Source organism: Brachyhypopomus gauderio, chromosome 4 (assembly GCF_052324685.1).
Source record: "Brachyhypopomus gauderio isolate BG-103 chromosome 4, BGAUD_0.2, whole genome shotgun sequence".
Lineage (NCBI taxonomy): Eukaryota > Metazoa > Chordata > Actinopteri > Gymnotiformes > Hypopomidae > Brachyhypopomus > Brachyhypopomus gauderio.
Genome location: NC_135214.1, coordinates 7,026,967 through 7,040,521, shown reverse-complemented (window position 1 = coordinate 7,040,521; position 13,555 = coordinate 7,026,967). Strand labels below are relative to the sequence as shown.

Here is a 13,555-nt window from a genome sequence, read left to right as displayed (position 1 = left end):
TGGCTGGTTTCAGTGTAGACTGACTGTGGCTGGTTTCAGTGTAGACTGACTGTGGCTGGTATGTGGGTGGTATCAGCTCTCAGCACCCAGCAGGAAGCCTTGAAGCAGGAAGCGTTGTACGTTTTCGTACACATATGCACAGATATGCACGAGTCTGGTTATAAGGGAGTGGTGGGGTGTAACTGGCCATCAGATCTCAGACGAGATGCTTCTTTCTTTGTCTGTGTTCAGACCCGGAGGTGCATCCTCAGAATGAAGACTACTGGGGCCACGTAAACCCGATCGGCCCGCGGGCTTGCTACGACGAAGGCAAGCGTGTGGCCGAAACCATGTGTTACGCCTACATGAAGCAGGTGAGGGGGCGGTGGTGGTTTGACCTTTGACTTCACCGCTAATGTTGATTTGGTGATTGAACAGGTTTGCCTGAAGCAGGTATCACTTTCCTTTACTGTGATGTTTCTTTTGTCTTTATTAATCATCAGCTTTCAGTAACTGATCGTTTCAAAAAGCGGACGTGCAGTACGGGAAGGTCATACGCTGCTGTGTTTACTGCCAAAAAAAGAACCGAACCCTGAATTCTGAAAGCAAGCTGCACTGTAGTCTTGGAGCAGCGGTGAGCAGAAGGCTTCAGGATACACAGACAATATTTCAGCTTGGCCGTGGATTTATAGGTGCTAATGAACACGTCCCCTAGAATAGACGCTACATTCAATGGCCTTTACATCTGTCCTCTCATTACATGCGCCTTTGTGCCACAAGATCGTTCCAGTCTTTATTAAAGCTTTTTTTCTTCTTCTTGGTGAATATCCAGCCTGGTTGATGGGCACCAGCCTGTGGCAAAATAACAGTGAATCTGTCATCCATTCACGAGTCTCAGATTTCATCTCATTTATCTCCTCCATGAACCTCAGAATGAAAGGCATGTTCTTTTCATCACCTTCATACTCACCCCTTCATGTTTATACTAAACAGTCTTGCCCACTGGAGGGGAAATACCCAGCGTGATGGTAGTTTGGTTCAGTCTGCCCTTTTTCTGTAATTAGGAACAAGAAAGAATTTTCAGTAAATAAATAAAAATTGTGAATGCCAAAGATAGGCAGTGTAATCAATCACAGATCACATAGATCACAGTCCATCTTTTCATCCCCCCGGTGGGTTACATAAAAAAAATAAGTTTTATGTAACCCACCGACCAGAGCTTTTTGTTTCATGAACTAATCATTTAATAAAGCAAAAGAAGGCATCTTGTAATGATTGAAAGGTTTTGTGCTACCAGAAGATAAATCTGCAACCTTGGGCTAGACGGAGCAAAATGGTGTAAAGATGCTTAGATTGAAAAGTGTTCCTCTTTTAACATCATCTACATACACAGTTCAGAAGAGGCTGGATCTCCTTTGATGATGCCTGATCTCGCTGTGGTAGAAAGCGATGCAGGCTGTCTCTGAACGATGGCACAGGGAGGGGCAGATTCTCATTAGTCTGAGATTAAAGCTTTAACTGAGGGGTTTAACCTGCCTCTACAGGCAGATCACAGGGACACCGTCAGGGTGAACTCTCCCACCTGTCTGCTGTCTGTCTGTTGTCTCTGCTGTCGCAGTCTGCGGCAGGACTGGCGTATGAATATCTGCAGTTATTATGCTTGTGATGAAGACGATAAAACAAGACTCATCAGTCCAGCAGCGCAGGGCTGGAGTGACTCTGCTCTCTGCTGACATGAACGCTGTTCCGAGCACCCTGTGGCTAGTGCCACGGTCAGGAATACGGCCACATTAATGCTGCTCCCCCGTTGGGACAGCCTGTGAATTAAACGAGGGCATTCCCAGCATTCTCTCCACCAAACCGTCGAGCGTATTACTGTATATATAGGCAAGACGCATCCGAAATCCTGGAACCGTCTTTGTTGCACAGTTTTAACACCAGTGAGAAGACACGTCTGATTACTGGAGCTCTTCCAGGCCGATCAACACACTTTGTTCTTCCTCCTCGGTCTCTGCTTGGAAGCCAAGACAATAGGGCTGAATTACATCAACAGTCTCTGTTCTGGAGACGGACCTTTTTTTTTTTTTGACCCGGGACTGTCGACCTTGACGGAGCTGGAGGGAACGCTCTAAAGGACGACGTTTAATCGCTTCACCACCCATCGGTCACGGCAACGGCTGCTGCAAACACCACCAAATCCCCCATAATCACCCCCTCAGCATGCACCCTCTGTTCCAGTACTGCCTCCTCCTTATTTGGGCTTCTAAAAGAAGATGGAGAAACCGGTGTGTGGGGACTGAGCTGGGTCCATCCAGCACAGCTGACCCAGCAAACGCAGCACACCCCCACCGTCCTCTTCCTCTTCCTCGGACTGGAAGGTCTTTTCAGCCGCTCCCTTGTCCTCCGTCTCCCAGACAACGTGGAGCACAGCACGCTCAGTTAGCAAACACTTGATAACAGCGACAGGGTGGCAAACCATCGTGATATGGACCCGGTCCCATGCTTTAGTCCAGATCGTATTAACGGCCCTTTTGACAAGCCAGGAGCCCAGCATGTCACTAAGCTCCACCCCTTCCTGTCTTGATCAGTAATGGAAGGGATAAAGCTTTTTCAAAGCACACAATAAACAAGTCTAAGCTGATAACTGTGTCATCTCAGTTCTGCTACTAGTATCTCCAGATCTCTGGATAACATCAGGTCTCTGGCTAACCAGTTTTTCTTCTACTAAATGATCTTATGAGCTCATACAAGCTAGAATTATGTGTTTCCCTGCACCAGCTGCTTCTCTGAGCTTCAGTTCGACGAAAGCATGCCAAACTGATTATAGACGCAGTGACTGCTTGTGTATGTGTGTGGTCCTGTAAACGGTCCCATCTCAGTAATGAAAATGATACACAGATATCCCTGACCTTCTGACAGGCGGATCACCCCCTGATGAAATATTATTATGTTTGGAGCACATGGATGATGGGACGAGACAGAATTTCCTTAAATTAAATAAAGACAAAACCGAAGTAATGTTTGGCTACAGAGAGGAGTGTTAAAATTAGTGCCCTTCTTGAATCTGGGGATTTAAAAACTAAATCCTTGATCCTCTGTGTGTGTAGAACCAGCCAGAGAATCCCCGTCTCATTAAGCCTGAATTTGTTCTCTTAGAAACTAAACAAGAAGTCATCCAATTCTGTTGTAGTCTTATGAAGGGTCATCTAGAACTTCTGACATCTGCAGACCCAGTGGTGCTTACACATCAGCTCACACTCCTCCCTCCCATGGTGCAGAAGCCATGCAGAGATCCCATCTCATCACCTTAAACTAGGACACCCCTCTCCACCCAAACTCCAATGCTACACCTTTTTCTGCAGGACCACTCTCCTCAGGGTTTTTCCAGTAAGGTAACCTTCTGGATGTCGGGTAGAATTAGTTGACAGTGTATTTTGTCAAGATTAATCGTAATGTCCATTCAACTGCGGTTTAGGACAACCTAAAGTGCTGCAGTGGTAGCATAGAAATATTGAGTTAAATAGTCCAAAAAAATCACATCATTTTATGTGTGATTTACTTTGAGTCTCTCTGATAATTAATCTTAGACAAAGTCACGTAGTCTGTCATTGTCATCTCTCTCACTCTCTCTCACTCTCTCTCTCTCTGTGACTGTGATGTTTATCCATCTGCTTCTGACCTCCTGTCACATAGTGAATGTCCTAGAGCCACAAGCTGAAAGTGGAAAGTCCAGATGTGTCATGGCCGACCCCCCCCCACCCCCCCGCTGCCACCTAATTAGCAGGATGTGGTGACAAACCTCCGACTTGCTGCCATCTCCTGTCATCTCACGTTTGCGTCTCGCACACACTCATGCCACTTCAGCTTTCACAGCTCACGTAACGTGAGAACACGCGCCCCCACGCACAGAATACACTTATAAACATGTATGCTACGTCAGCTGAGGTTATCATATGTCCATGTATACATCTCCAAGCTTTCTGTGTTTAATGACTTTGGTCTGGTGACTGTAGTCAGACATGACAGTCATATCATTTGCACACCTTGGTCAACATTACAGTCTTCTCTGTCTCAGCAGCATCTCCGTCAGCAGTCCTGACGAGCCCCAGTAGATTGGCCATAGGTTCCTCACATCTGGATAATGAGAATGGCGCGGGCCGGTTTAAGCAGACCAAAGGCTGATGGTGATGGTCACATCTACCCCTCCATTGCCCTGGGCTGAATTACAGCCCTCATCTGTAGCATTACTAATGAGCCCTGTTATCATTATCGTCCTGTTATCATGGTTCCAAGGCCGATCTACAATGTTGTCTGTACCGATGTCTGATACCCTGACCCGTCACCAGCCTTGATGCTCTGCGTACCCACTAGCCAGCATATCTCAGAGCAGCACACGCGGGCCTACGTCACACGTCACTTTACTTTGTCTCTGCGGAATTTGACTTGCTTCATTCTTATCAGTGTGAATTGCTCTCAATTTTTGACCTGCCAGTCTGTTGATGGAGCATTCTAACCCCGTGACCAGTGCTACCTGATACATATCTGAGCCCCTCACACTATTAATAGTACACTAAACACACATTTTATTTGAGCTTTCTGGATGGACTGAACACCATATAGCTTACAGTACTCATGCTGGTGTTTAAAAGCCTGAAGCTGACCTGAGGAAAACACGTCTTTATTTGAACATGCATATTACCAATGGCGAATTCAGCTCTAATACCCTTGGGTTGCATTGGTACCATACCACACAGTTCATCCCTTTGCCCTCAGTGGGATGTAATGACATTGATTCTGAGAGTTATACTACAGCCACATACTCCTGTACTCACAGAGCAATGGTAAAGGGGTATGAAACTAGAACATAACCTGAGTAACCTGCCCATGTGAAACCCTTTATGATTTCAATATCTCTGAAATATGTTTGTGCAGTCATCTTTAATTTTGCTTGTTCGTTTGATCAAATTACCCATTTCCAGAGTGATGGAGTGATGTCTCCTGGTGGTTTATGCTATGTGCACACGTCTGAATGTGTGCTGAGCCACTCTGGTTTTTAATTCTGTCCCCCAGGAGGGCGTGGAGGTACGAGTGGCCCGGATCTTCAACACGTTCGGGTCCCGTATGCACATGAACGACGGACGCGTGGTCAGTAACTTCATCCTGCAGGCTCTGCAGGGAGAGCCCCTCACGGTGAGACCGGCCCGCCGGGTTTTCCGCTCATCCACCCACTGCTGTACTCGATGAACCTACCGAAGTGTTTGCTTTGGGTGTGGAACACGTGCATTGTGCCGTGACGTTCTGTTCTGTGCTGCAGGTGTACGGATCAGGATCACAGACCAGAGCGTTTCAGTATGTCAGGTAGGCACTACCATTCTAACGTTCACCACTGTGCACTCTGACATACTATTTAATGCAAATCTGATTCGGGCACAGCACTAATAGGTTATCATTCCGTACATTTTAGTGCGCAGAGACAAAGGGACACACACCCTTTAACCCTTTCATATCTGGTGGTAATTCTGAGAGCTTTTAGTCAGTGTCATAACTGTTGGACTCTGCAATAAGAAAACCAACCTAAACGAATCCTGAGAGCTATCTCAGAGAGTCAAATCTTTCACACATTAGTCTTTTAGGTGTGCTTATTATCAAACTTAAACTTAAAAGGCCTTAGAGATGATTCTGCTGACACTTGGGGAAAGTGTGTGTGCGCGTGCGTGCGTGCATTCCGAATGTGTGTTTAACCTTCTGAATGTGTATTGAATAGCTTTTTTCTATATGCATTATATAAAAACCTTATTTGTTGTATCTGAATTGCATGAGTCTGTCAAGTACACAGCAGGTTTTGACAATCAATTTGAGTAATTTAGCTCTGTAAATACCTAAAATAGTTAGCATCTTTCTGATTCCTCTGAGGGCTGTCACAGGGTGTATTCTTCCCACAGTTTTGATGGAATTAATTATGCTCAGGTGACTAATTTCACACTCGCTGATACCTTGCTTTGGTTGGAGGAACATTGTCGGTTTATTGGGCTGTGGACCTGTCTCGATATGGTGGCTGAAACCTGTCGGTCTGATGAGAACAAAACAAAAGTCATTTAATCAAATCTTCACCAATGGTACATATAAAAGAATTCAAAGGAAGGCGACTTTATGGTGACTCTGTCTTTCTGCGTCTCACCTACTCTAGCAGGGCCCACTTTGTTTATGTAGTGCTCCGGGCATGTGTGTGGGGGGGGGGCGAACGTAAGTTGTTGAGCGGGGGGTGGCAAACGTAACACTGGTGACGGAGTGTTTTTTTAATAGCCCTGAAATAAATGCTACGGTTTTGTTTTGGTCCATATCCGGTTAATCAGGAATGAGATTGGTTCCGGACAGGACTGCGTTCGGGTCCGGGTCCGGACCGCGGTCCACCAGTTCAGTACCCCTGCCCTACATGATGAAATGCTAAAATACTGAAGTACTGAAATGCTGGCTAAGCCCGAGACTGCTGGAGACTTGTAAGCAGAGCAAACACAGGTGTGCGGTTCTCAGAGTTCGTTGGGTCTATTTACACTCAGACTACACTGGATCTGTTTACGCTCAGCCCTGTTCTTTACAGAGACACGCCTTGAAAGTGCCACTAACGTGCAGTGGTCAGGCACGGGTGGCTTTGTATAGGTGTGAAACAGTGGTGATGTCACAGCGGAACAGTGGGGCGGAGCTACTGACCCGGGGCGGAGCTACTGACCCAGGGCGGGGTGTTCTCCTCCATCCTGGGCATTCACAGAAGGGCTTACGCTAGACTAAGGGGGTTTACGCTAAGGAGCAAGGGGCAGCATTAGAACTGTATTAGACCAGCATTGGGTCCGTATTAACAGCATTAGAAAAGTATTAGAGCAGCATTAAAACAGCATTAGAACCATATTAGAACAGCATTAGAACTGTATTAAAACAGCATTACAACCATATTAGACATATTAAAACAGCATTAGAATCATATTAGAACAGCAATTGAAAAGTATTAGAGCAGCATTAAAACAGCATTAGAACCATATTAGACATATTAGAACAGCATTAGAACTGTATTAAAACAGCATTACAACCATATTAGACATATTAAAACAGCATTAGAATCATATTAGAACAGCAATTGAAAAGAATTAGAGCAGCATTAAAACAGCATTAGAACCATATTAGACATATTAGAGCAGGATTAGAACTGTATTAAAACAGCATTACAACCATATTAGACATATTAAAACAGCATTAGAATCATATTAGAACAGCAATTGAAAAGAATTAGAGCAGCATTAAAACAGCATTAGAATCATATTAGACATATTAGAACTGTATAAGAACAGCATTGTAATCTTAGAACAGCATTAGAAAAGTATTTAGAATAGTAGCCCAGCCCTTTGAGTGTGATTCAAACTGCAGTATATATGGTGTATGTTGGAATAAGAAGGCATAATCTTTTTCATTCTAGTTCATTTTAATCCATGTGCTTGTCCATAATTCCTTTTGACAGAAGACTTGTCATAAAAAACAGTCAACAGAGTAACTACATGTAGATGCAGAAATCAGTTAGTAATGACTACATATCCCACGATGCAATCATAGCTCATGCACAAGTATGTAATCTGTATCAGTAGAGCCATGAGACAGCAGGTGAGTCCACAGCTCTGCTGCGTTTGTTTTCAGTAAGCAAGTGTTTATGGAGCACGTTCAAGATCTGGAACAGAACAGGGAATGACGGGATGCACGTGTATATTATTATATACACTCACCGGCCACTTTATTAGGTACACCTAGCTAGTACTGGGTTGGTCCCTCTTTTGCCTTGAGAACTGCCTTAATCCTTCGTGACATAGATAGATGGATGGCATGACGACAAGGTACTAGAAACATTCCTCAGAGTCTGGTCCGTAAAGTATCACGCTATCTGCTAAATCTGCATCACCTTTCTTCCCCATTCTGAGGCGGCGAACGTAAAATGGACACAAATTAAGTAATATATCGCCGGTGGTTGGCGCCAGAGCGAACTAGTAACTCATTGAATCATAGATGTGGATCAGAGGTAAATAAACTAGATTTTTTTTCGACGTGAGATATCGGAAGTGTGGCGTGAGAGCGTGTGAAAACGGTCAAATGCGTGTGTCTCACGCTCAATGCGTGAGAGTTGGCAACCCTGTAAGTAAACTTCAGCAACATCACCGCCATTTACACCAGGAGAAACCACCAATCGGTAGGGAGGTTCTGGCCATTAACTGTATTCGACTTTTGGTGGCGTCCAACAGGAATCACTTTCTAAATGTACATTGAATGCCCAGAAGAGGATAATTAAACTAAATGTAAAGAAAACACAAGTCCGAGGATCTTTGTCAAGCGTTTCACATGTTTACACGTGTTTTGGGGGACTAAATATGATGGCGCTGAAATTTTTTAGAGAGTCTGTAAAAAAAAAAAGGCGTGATCTTTTGGGGCAGATCACACCTTATACGCAGGCAGGATCACTGGGGTTCTCCAGATTGTTTGCTTGTTTAAATTGCTCCAGGAAAGTTGGGCTTGACTTTGAGAATATCCTTGCTTGAAAGTAACCGTAGAACCTGAGGGTTGCTCCTTCTCTGTGGCAGCAGAAGTGTCTGTTATCCTCTATCCTTTGTGAGCAAACTTGTTTGGTTTGCTTTTCTGCATTGGAGGGTGTGGACTAGATGGCACGTTTGTGTATTTACTCTTCCTCTTCCTCTGCAGTGATCTGGTGAACGGTCTCGTGGCCCTAATGAACAGTAACATTAGCAGCCCTGTCAACCTGGTGAGTTGGATACTTGTTTGTTCACTAGTTTGTTTTTTAATGTGTTTGTGTTGTTACCATTACATTGCGTTTCTGATATGTGGCTGTTGAGAACCCTGTTGTACTAAAGTCTTTCTGTTTAAAGTCCTTAGATGGTTTTTTTTTCAGACCCGTTTGTCCGTGTTACATCACTACTTAGCGTGCTCACAGAGTGTACAGTCCTGAGGGGAATTGCTTTGTTGTTTTCTTGAGTGTTATTGATCAGATAATGTCACGAGATGTTCTCCAACATCCCCCTCTGCTTTCAGGGAAACCCTGAGGAGCACACCATATTGGAATTTGCTCAAATGATTAAAAGCCTGGTTGGTAAGTGGCAAATCAGTTTGGTTAAAAAGTCTCTCTCCTCCTCACATCTTTGTTTGAGTGGAGATAAAGGGCTGACTCCACCCTGAACCCTCCGATGACTCCGCCCCCTCTCCCCCGTCCACCCCCCAGTGAGCCGTAGTCACATCCAGTTTTTGCCAGAAGCTCAGGATGATCCTCAGAGACGCCGTCCAGACATCCGGAAGGCCAAAATGCTTCTGGGCTGGGAGCCTGTGGTGAGCCCGTCTCTCCACACATACACATTCAAACCGTGCTCCTCCCAGCCCAGACCGGTCAGCAAACCAGAAGACATGTTGTGTAACACCTTTGTAACGTACGTGTGTGTGTGTGTGTGTGTGTGTGTGTGTGTGTATGTGTGTGTGTGTGTAAATGTAGGTACCACTGGAGGAGGGGCTAAACAAAACCATCCAGTACTTCAGTAAGGAGCTGGAACACCAAGCCAATAATCAGTATATCCCCAAGCCCAAAGCTGCCCGCATGAAGAAAGGCAGACCACGGCACACCTGAAGAAGGGGCTTTCTCTCAGGGATGCTGGGATACTGGAGGTCTCTAAGCCTCCATCAGCCATTCTACACAAGGGGCATTTCCCTTAAAAAACAAAACAAAAAAAGGACCATTTCCTGAGTTGGTTGTGTAGTGGGGGGACAGCAGCTGTGGTTGAGGACTGTCTCTATTATGTTTGCTTTTAAGAGGTGTCTCCAGAACGGCCAAACCAGGACCCACACGCTCAGCAACCTCGCCTTGCACTTTGGAGTCGTACGCCGTCCCTTATTTAAGAGAAGGCTGAAAAACTCCACATCGTGGTTTCGCATTTAAATGCCGTGAGATTTTGATTGTCGTGATCGTTTTTACCGATGCTTCGCTGAGTGCTGTGTGTTTTTGAACAGACGCCTGTTTTCAATGTCACGATGTCTTCTGGAGGCTATAGTGATTTCTAGTTTATTTATCATGGACGTGCAGCACAGGAGAGCCCAGCTCTTTCCGGCGTGTTCCAGAACGGAGAAAGACGACACGTCTATGGGAAATGCTTATTTGCTTTATTGTAGTGAGATACTGGGCAAAGAGTAGTGATGGCATCATTACACATCACACACATCTCGGATCATTTTACTGTTTTCGGGGGAGGGGGGAAAGCTATTTTAATAAAATATTTACATTGATTGTTTTGTGTTTTTCATACCCACCTGTCATCTCTCCCCTCCCTCATGTGAGGGAACATGAATAATCTAAACCTGCTGGGATATTGACAGTCAGAGCTACCTGTGCTAGTCCAGCCCTCGTGTTCCTGCTGTTTCAGCAGCTGTGTTACCAGTGAAGCAGGACACTGTCTGGCCAGAGCCCCAGATTATTGACTCAGGTGGCACCTGTCTGCTTAGATATGACAAAGGCTATACAGTTATATATGAACAGAGAGTATAAAACCACTGTGCAGTGTGAGGCAAATGCAGTTCTGTGGGTTTTTATCCCTTCCAAAAATGTTTTATGGTTAGTGGATTTCTTACTTTCTTTTTCAGGATTTTTTTTTTTGCCTTACTAATTACCCAGGCACAAAATGCAAGATGATTCCATTGTAAATATGGTAATATGGTCAGATATGGTCAACCAATCAAAAGAGGGGAGAGGCGGATCTTATTAGCACCTAAAGGATTGTTCTTTCCCACACAACTGCATTCAGCTCATGGCAGTGCGGTAAGTACTGAGGGTAAAGTTAATAGTAGTCGTAGTTGACGTTTGCCCCATGCCTGTAGGAGCTGGGATATCTGGGTCCCATGGGAGAATTCTCGTCGTAGTGATGCTGACGTGCTTGGTCCGTGGAGCGGGCGTGGTCCATCCAGTGGGCCAGGTCAGCCTCCAGCCTCTGAAAGCAAAACGACAGGCTTTCTTTACTTTCAAGAGAGTAAGCGACCAGAACTCGAGATGGCGAGGTTTAGTTGATCTAGTTCAAGCTACATGAGCGAGGTTTAGTTGATCTAGTTCAAGCCACATGAGCGATGTTTAGTTGATCTAGTTCAAGCTACATGAGCGAGGTTTAGTTGATCTAGTTCAAGCTACATGAGCGTAACTGATGCTCCACTGACGACGCTGACGTTTTCAAGGTTATTTGTGATTCAGAAAGTGTTACCGGATGACACAAACAAGCAGCTTTCTACCCTGCATGATCTTGACCGCCGGACTCCTGAACCTTTACTTCAAAAGGACAACTACGTGGTTAAAATGCCTATGAACAAGGTCGAGTCTGTGCCATGGGATTCTTTTCTGTCCCTGTCAGAACAGGACTAAGTGGAGACGGGTAGGGACACAGGACTAGACAGGGAGGGGGGGGGGGGGGTCTGCTTGATCTGAAGGGCTCTGAGCTGTTTGCTTGTCTGAAGTGCTCTGCACATCCGCTACGCCCATCAGTGAGAGAGACATGAAAGAGTAGGACTGAGGGAACGTCTGAATAAAGCGGCAGGCGGGAAGATAAACGAGCTACAGGCCCTGACAGACAGTACATCATCAGCAGCACATCTGTGAAGAAAGTTTGAAGGACGAGACGACTGTAAACTATGGGTGCTGACATGCAGTCACACGATAGTGCTGTCACAGCCAGATTCTTGAATTCATTCCACCACCTGCTGGCGTTGGAGAGGGTTTTGTTTCGCTTTCTTAAGCCTCCATTGAATGGGAAACCTAGTTGAGGATCTTTATTGAAAGCCCACAAACACCTCTATGGTTGCACTGCAAACCTATGAATGACCTGACATTTCCCCTGTGAATTTGAACCCTATTCTGTGAGCACCCATTCTTCTGTATTAACAGTTCCCAGCAATTCTGACATTTTTTTTACAATCTATCTTTCAAAAAGTCACAATTCATTTGATGCCTTGAGAAACCATTAAGAGTCCCAGGTCTCCTGTTGTTAGGAGTTTCTTTTTCACAGACATAATGTGGACTTCACCCATAACCCTCCACTCACCGCCTCGTCATACCCCATCGCCATGAACTGCTGGATCCACTGCTGCACATCAGGACGGCTGCGGTCCCAGATGTTCCTCTTAGGCCTCCGTACAGAAGCCAGGAACTGCTTGGCCTTGGAGGGAGGTAACGCCACAGCTGCTGCTGGCTTCATCTCATCCTCCACTAGGGGGAGACAAAGAGCCAGATGGACAGGATCAGGAAATTAGTGGGTTTGCCATCAGATTGCGCCATTGGGAACCATCAGTCAGCAGAAACGGGAGACTCGAGACCAGAGAGACATAATTTGTGCTTATCGTTAGAATACTGTAACCAATTTAGTAAAGTAGCACACTCAGTCAAAGTATACTCAGCAAATGAGTATATTGTCACCTTCTCTCTTCTTGAGAATTTTATGCAGAGCACTTCCACTGGAAACATCTGGAAAATAGAAATGAAACAATGTGGAATTAGTTTTACAACTCCAGCAAGAGACTCAAAAGGGAACACAAACTCCCATTTACGCGTTTATTTGAGCAGCTTTCCTTATACACACCACTGTATTTGTCCACTAAATATTTACACAGTTTCCAATGAAACATTCACAGTATTCATTCTTTAACTGCATAGTGTGGGTACAACCACACACCACTCTTGGGCGGACTGCCATGAGGAGGGATTTAGCAGAGACGCTTTCAGGCGATACTGTATATACTGTACAAGTAATGTCAGAAAAATAATAATAATATTTGGTCTATGAGATGCATTTGAAGTATATTGTAGTTTTACCCAGTGGGGCACTGTCATATTAGCCTGCTGAAGACATGTGAGCAGGGCTGGGAGTGCACTGTGAATATACTGGGCTTGTACCAGCTTAACGAGCAGCGGTTCTGAATGGGATCTCCCCATTACGCCCGGAAGGACTTCACAATTGTTCACACCAATTATCGATCTGGTCTGATCCGGCTACTCTGGTATTTTGGCTGTCTGCCTCACACGACCGCATTTTCAAAAGATTTCAGCAGCCACCTCAAATAGCACTTTTACACAGTGTATTTTCCAGGACCAAACATAAACCATAAGGCACATGTTAGAGACTAAATTGAATAAATATGCCTCCTGGCAGCTAAATGGGACACCACAGATATGAGTTTATACTATCAGTAAGCTGCAGTTTGCTGTAACAAGGTTATCTACCATCTGCTGCAGACACAAATGGCTGGATCTTGTCTGAGGATGCAGAAAAAATGTTGCCCGTAGCTTGTGAGCAGAAGGGAAAACTAGTACATGCCCGAGAGGAGAGATCTTAAACAGAAGAAAGATGGGTAAATATCAAGGGAGGGTTTACCTGATACAGCCAGCAGAGTCATTAAAGTTAACAAAGTGAAGAGTCGTAGATAAAGGTTCGGGGAGGTCATGATGTCTCCTTCTCTCCCTCGTTCTCTGTGTGTTCTCGATAAACGTGTGTGCTATGGAGCTGGAGGAACA

At 45.1% G+C, this 13,555-nt stretch overlaps 2 protein-coding genes across 5 annotated transcripts in view; one reads left to right on the top strand and one right to left on the bottom strand.

Annotated features, from left to right (window-relative positions):
• Window positions 1-10,293, top strand: part of uxs1 (UDP-glucuronate decarboxylase 1) — a 27,196-nt gene extending 16,903 nt beyond the window's left edge. For all 4 annotated transcript variants that reach the window (XM_077001893.1, XM_077001892.1, XM_077001891.1 and 1 more), the window contains 7 exons: window positions 232-353; window positions 5,050-5,169; window positions 5,294-5,337; window positions 8,710-8,770; window positions 9,058-9,115; window positions 9,245-9,348; window positions 9,509-10,293. In XM_077001893.1, the coding sequence (XP_076858008.1) occupies window positions 232-353; window positions 5,050-5,169; window positions 5,294-5,337; window positions 8,710-8,770; window positions 9,058-9,115; window positions 9,245-9,348; window positions 9,509-9,640 (641 nt within the window). In that variant the 3' untranslated portion in view covers window positions 9,641-10,293. The remainder of the gene's footprint in view (window positions 1-231; window positions 354-5,049; window positions 5,170-5,293; window positions 5,338-8,709; window positions 8,771-9,057; window positions 9,116-9,244; window positions 9,349-9,508) is intronic.
• Window positions 10,157-13,555, bottom strand: ecrg4a (ECRG4 augurin precursor a). The gene is made up of 4 exons (XM_077001894.1): window positions 13,416-13,555; window positions 12,461-12,508; window positions 12,090-12,253; window positions 10,157-10,991 (listed from the first exon to the last, which is right to left on the bottom strand). Exons 1-4 carry the CDS (start codon window positions 13,483-13,485, stop codon window positions 10,842-10,844), a joined length of 432 nt encoding a protein of 143 aa, XP_076858009.1. The 5' UTR covers window positions 13,486-13,555; the 3' UTR covers window positions 10,157-10,841.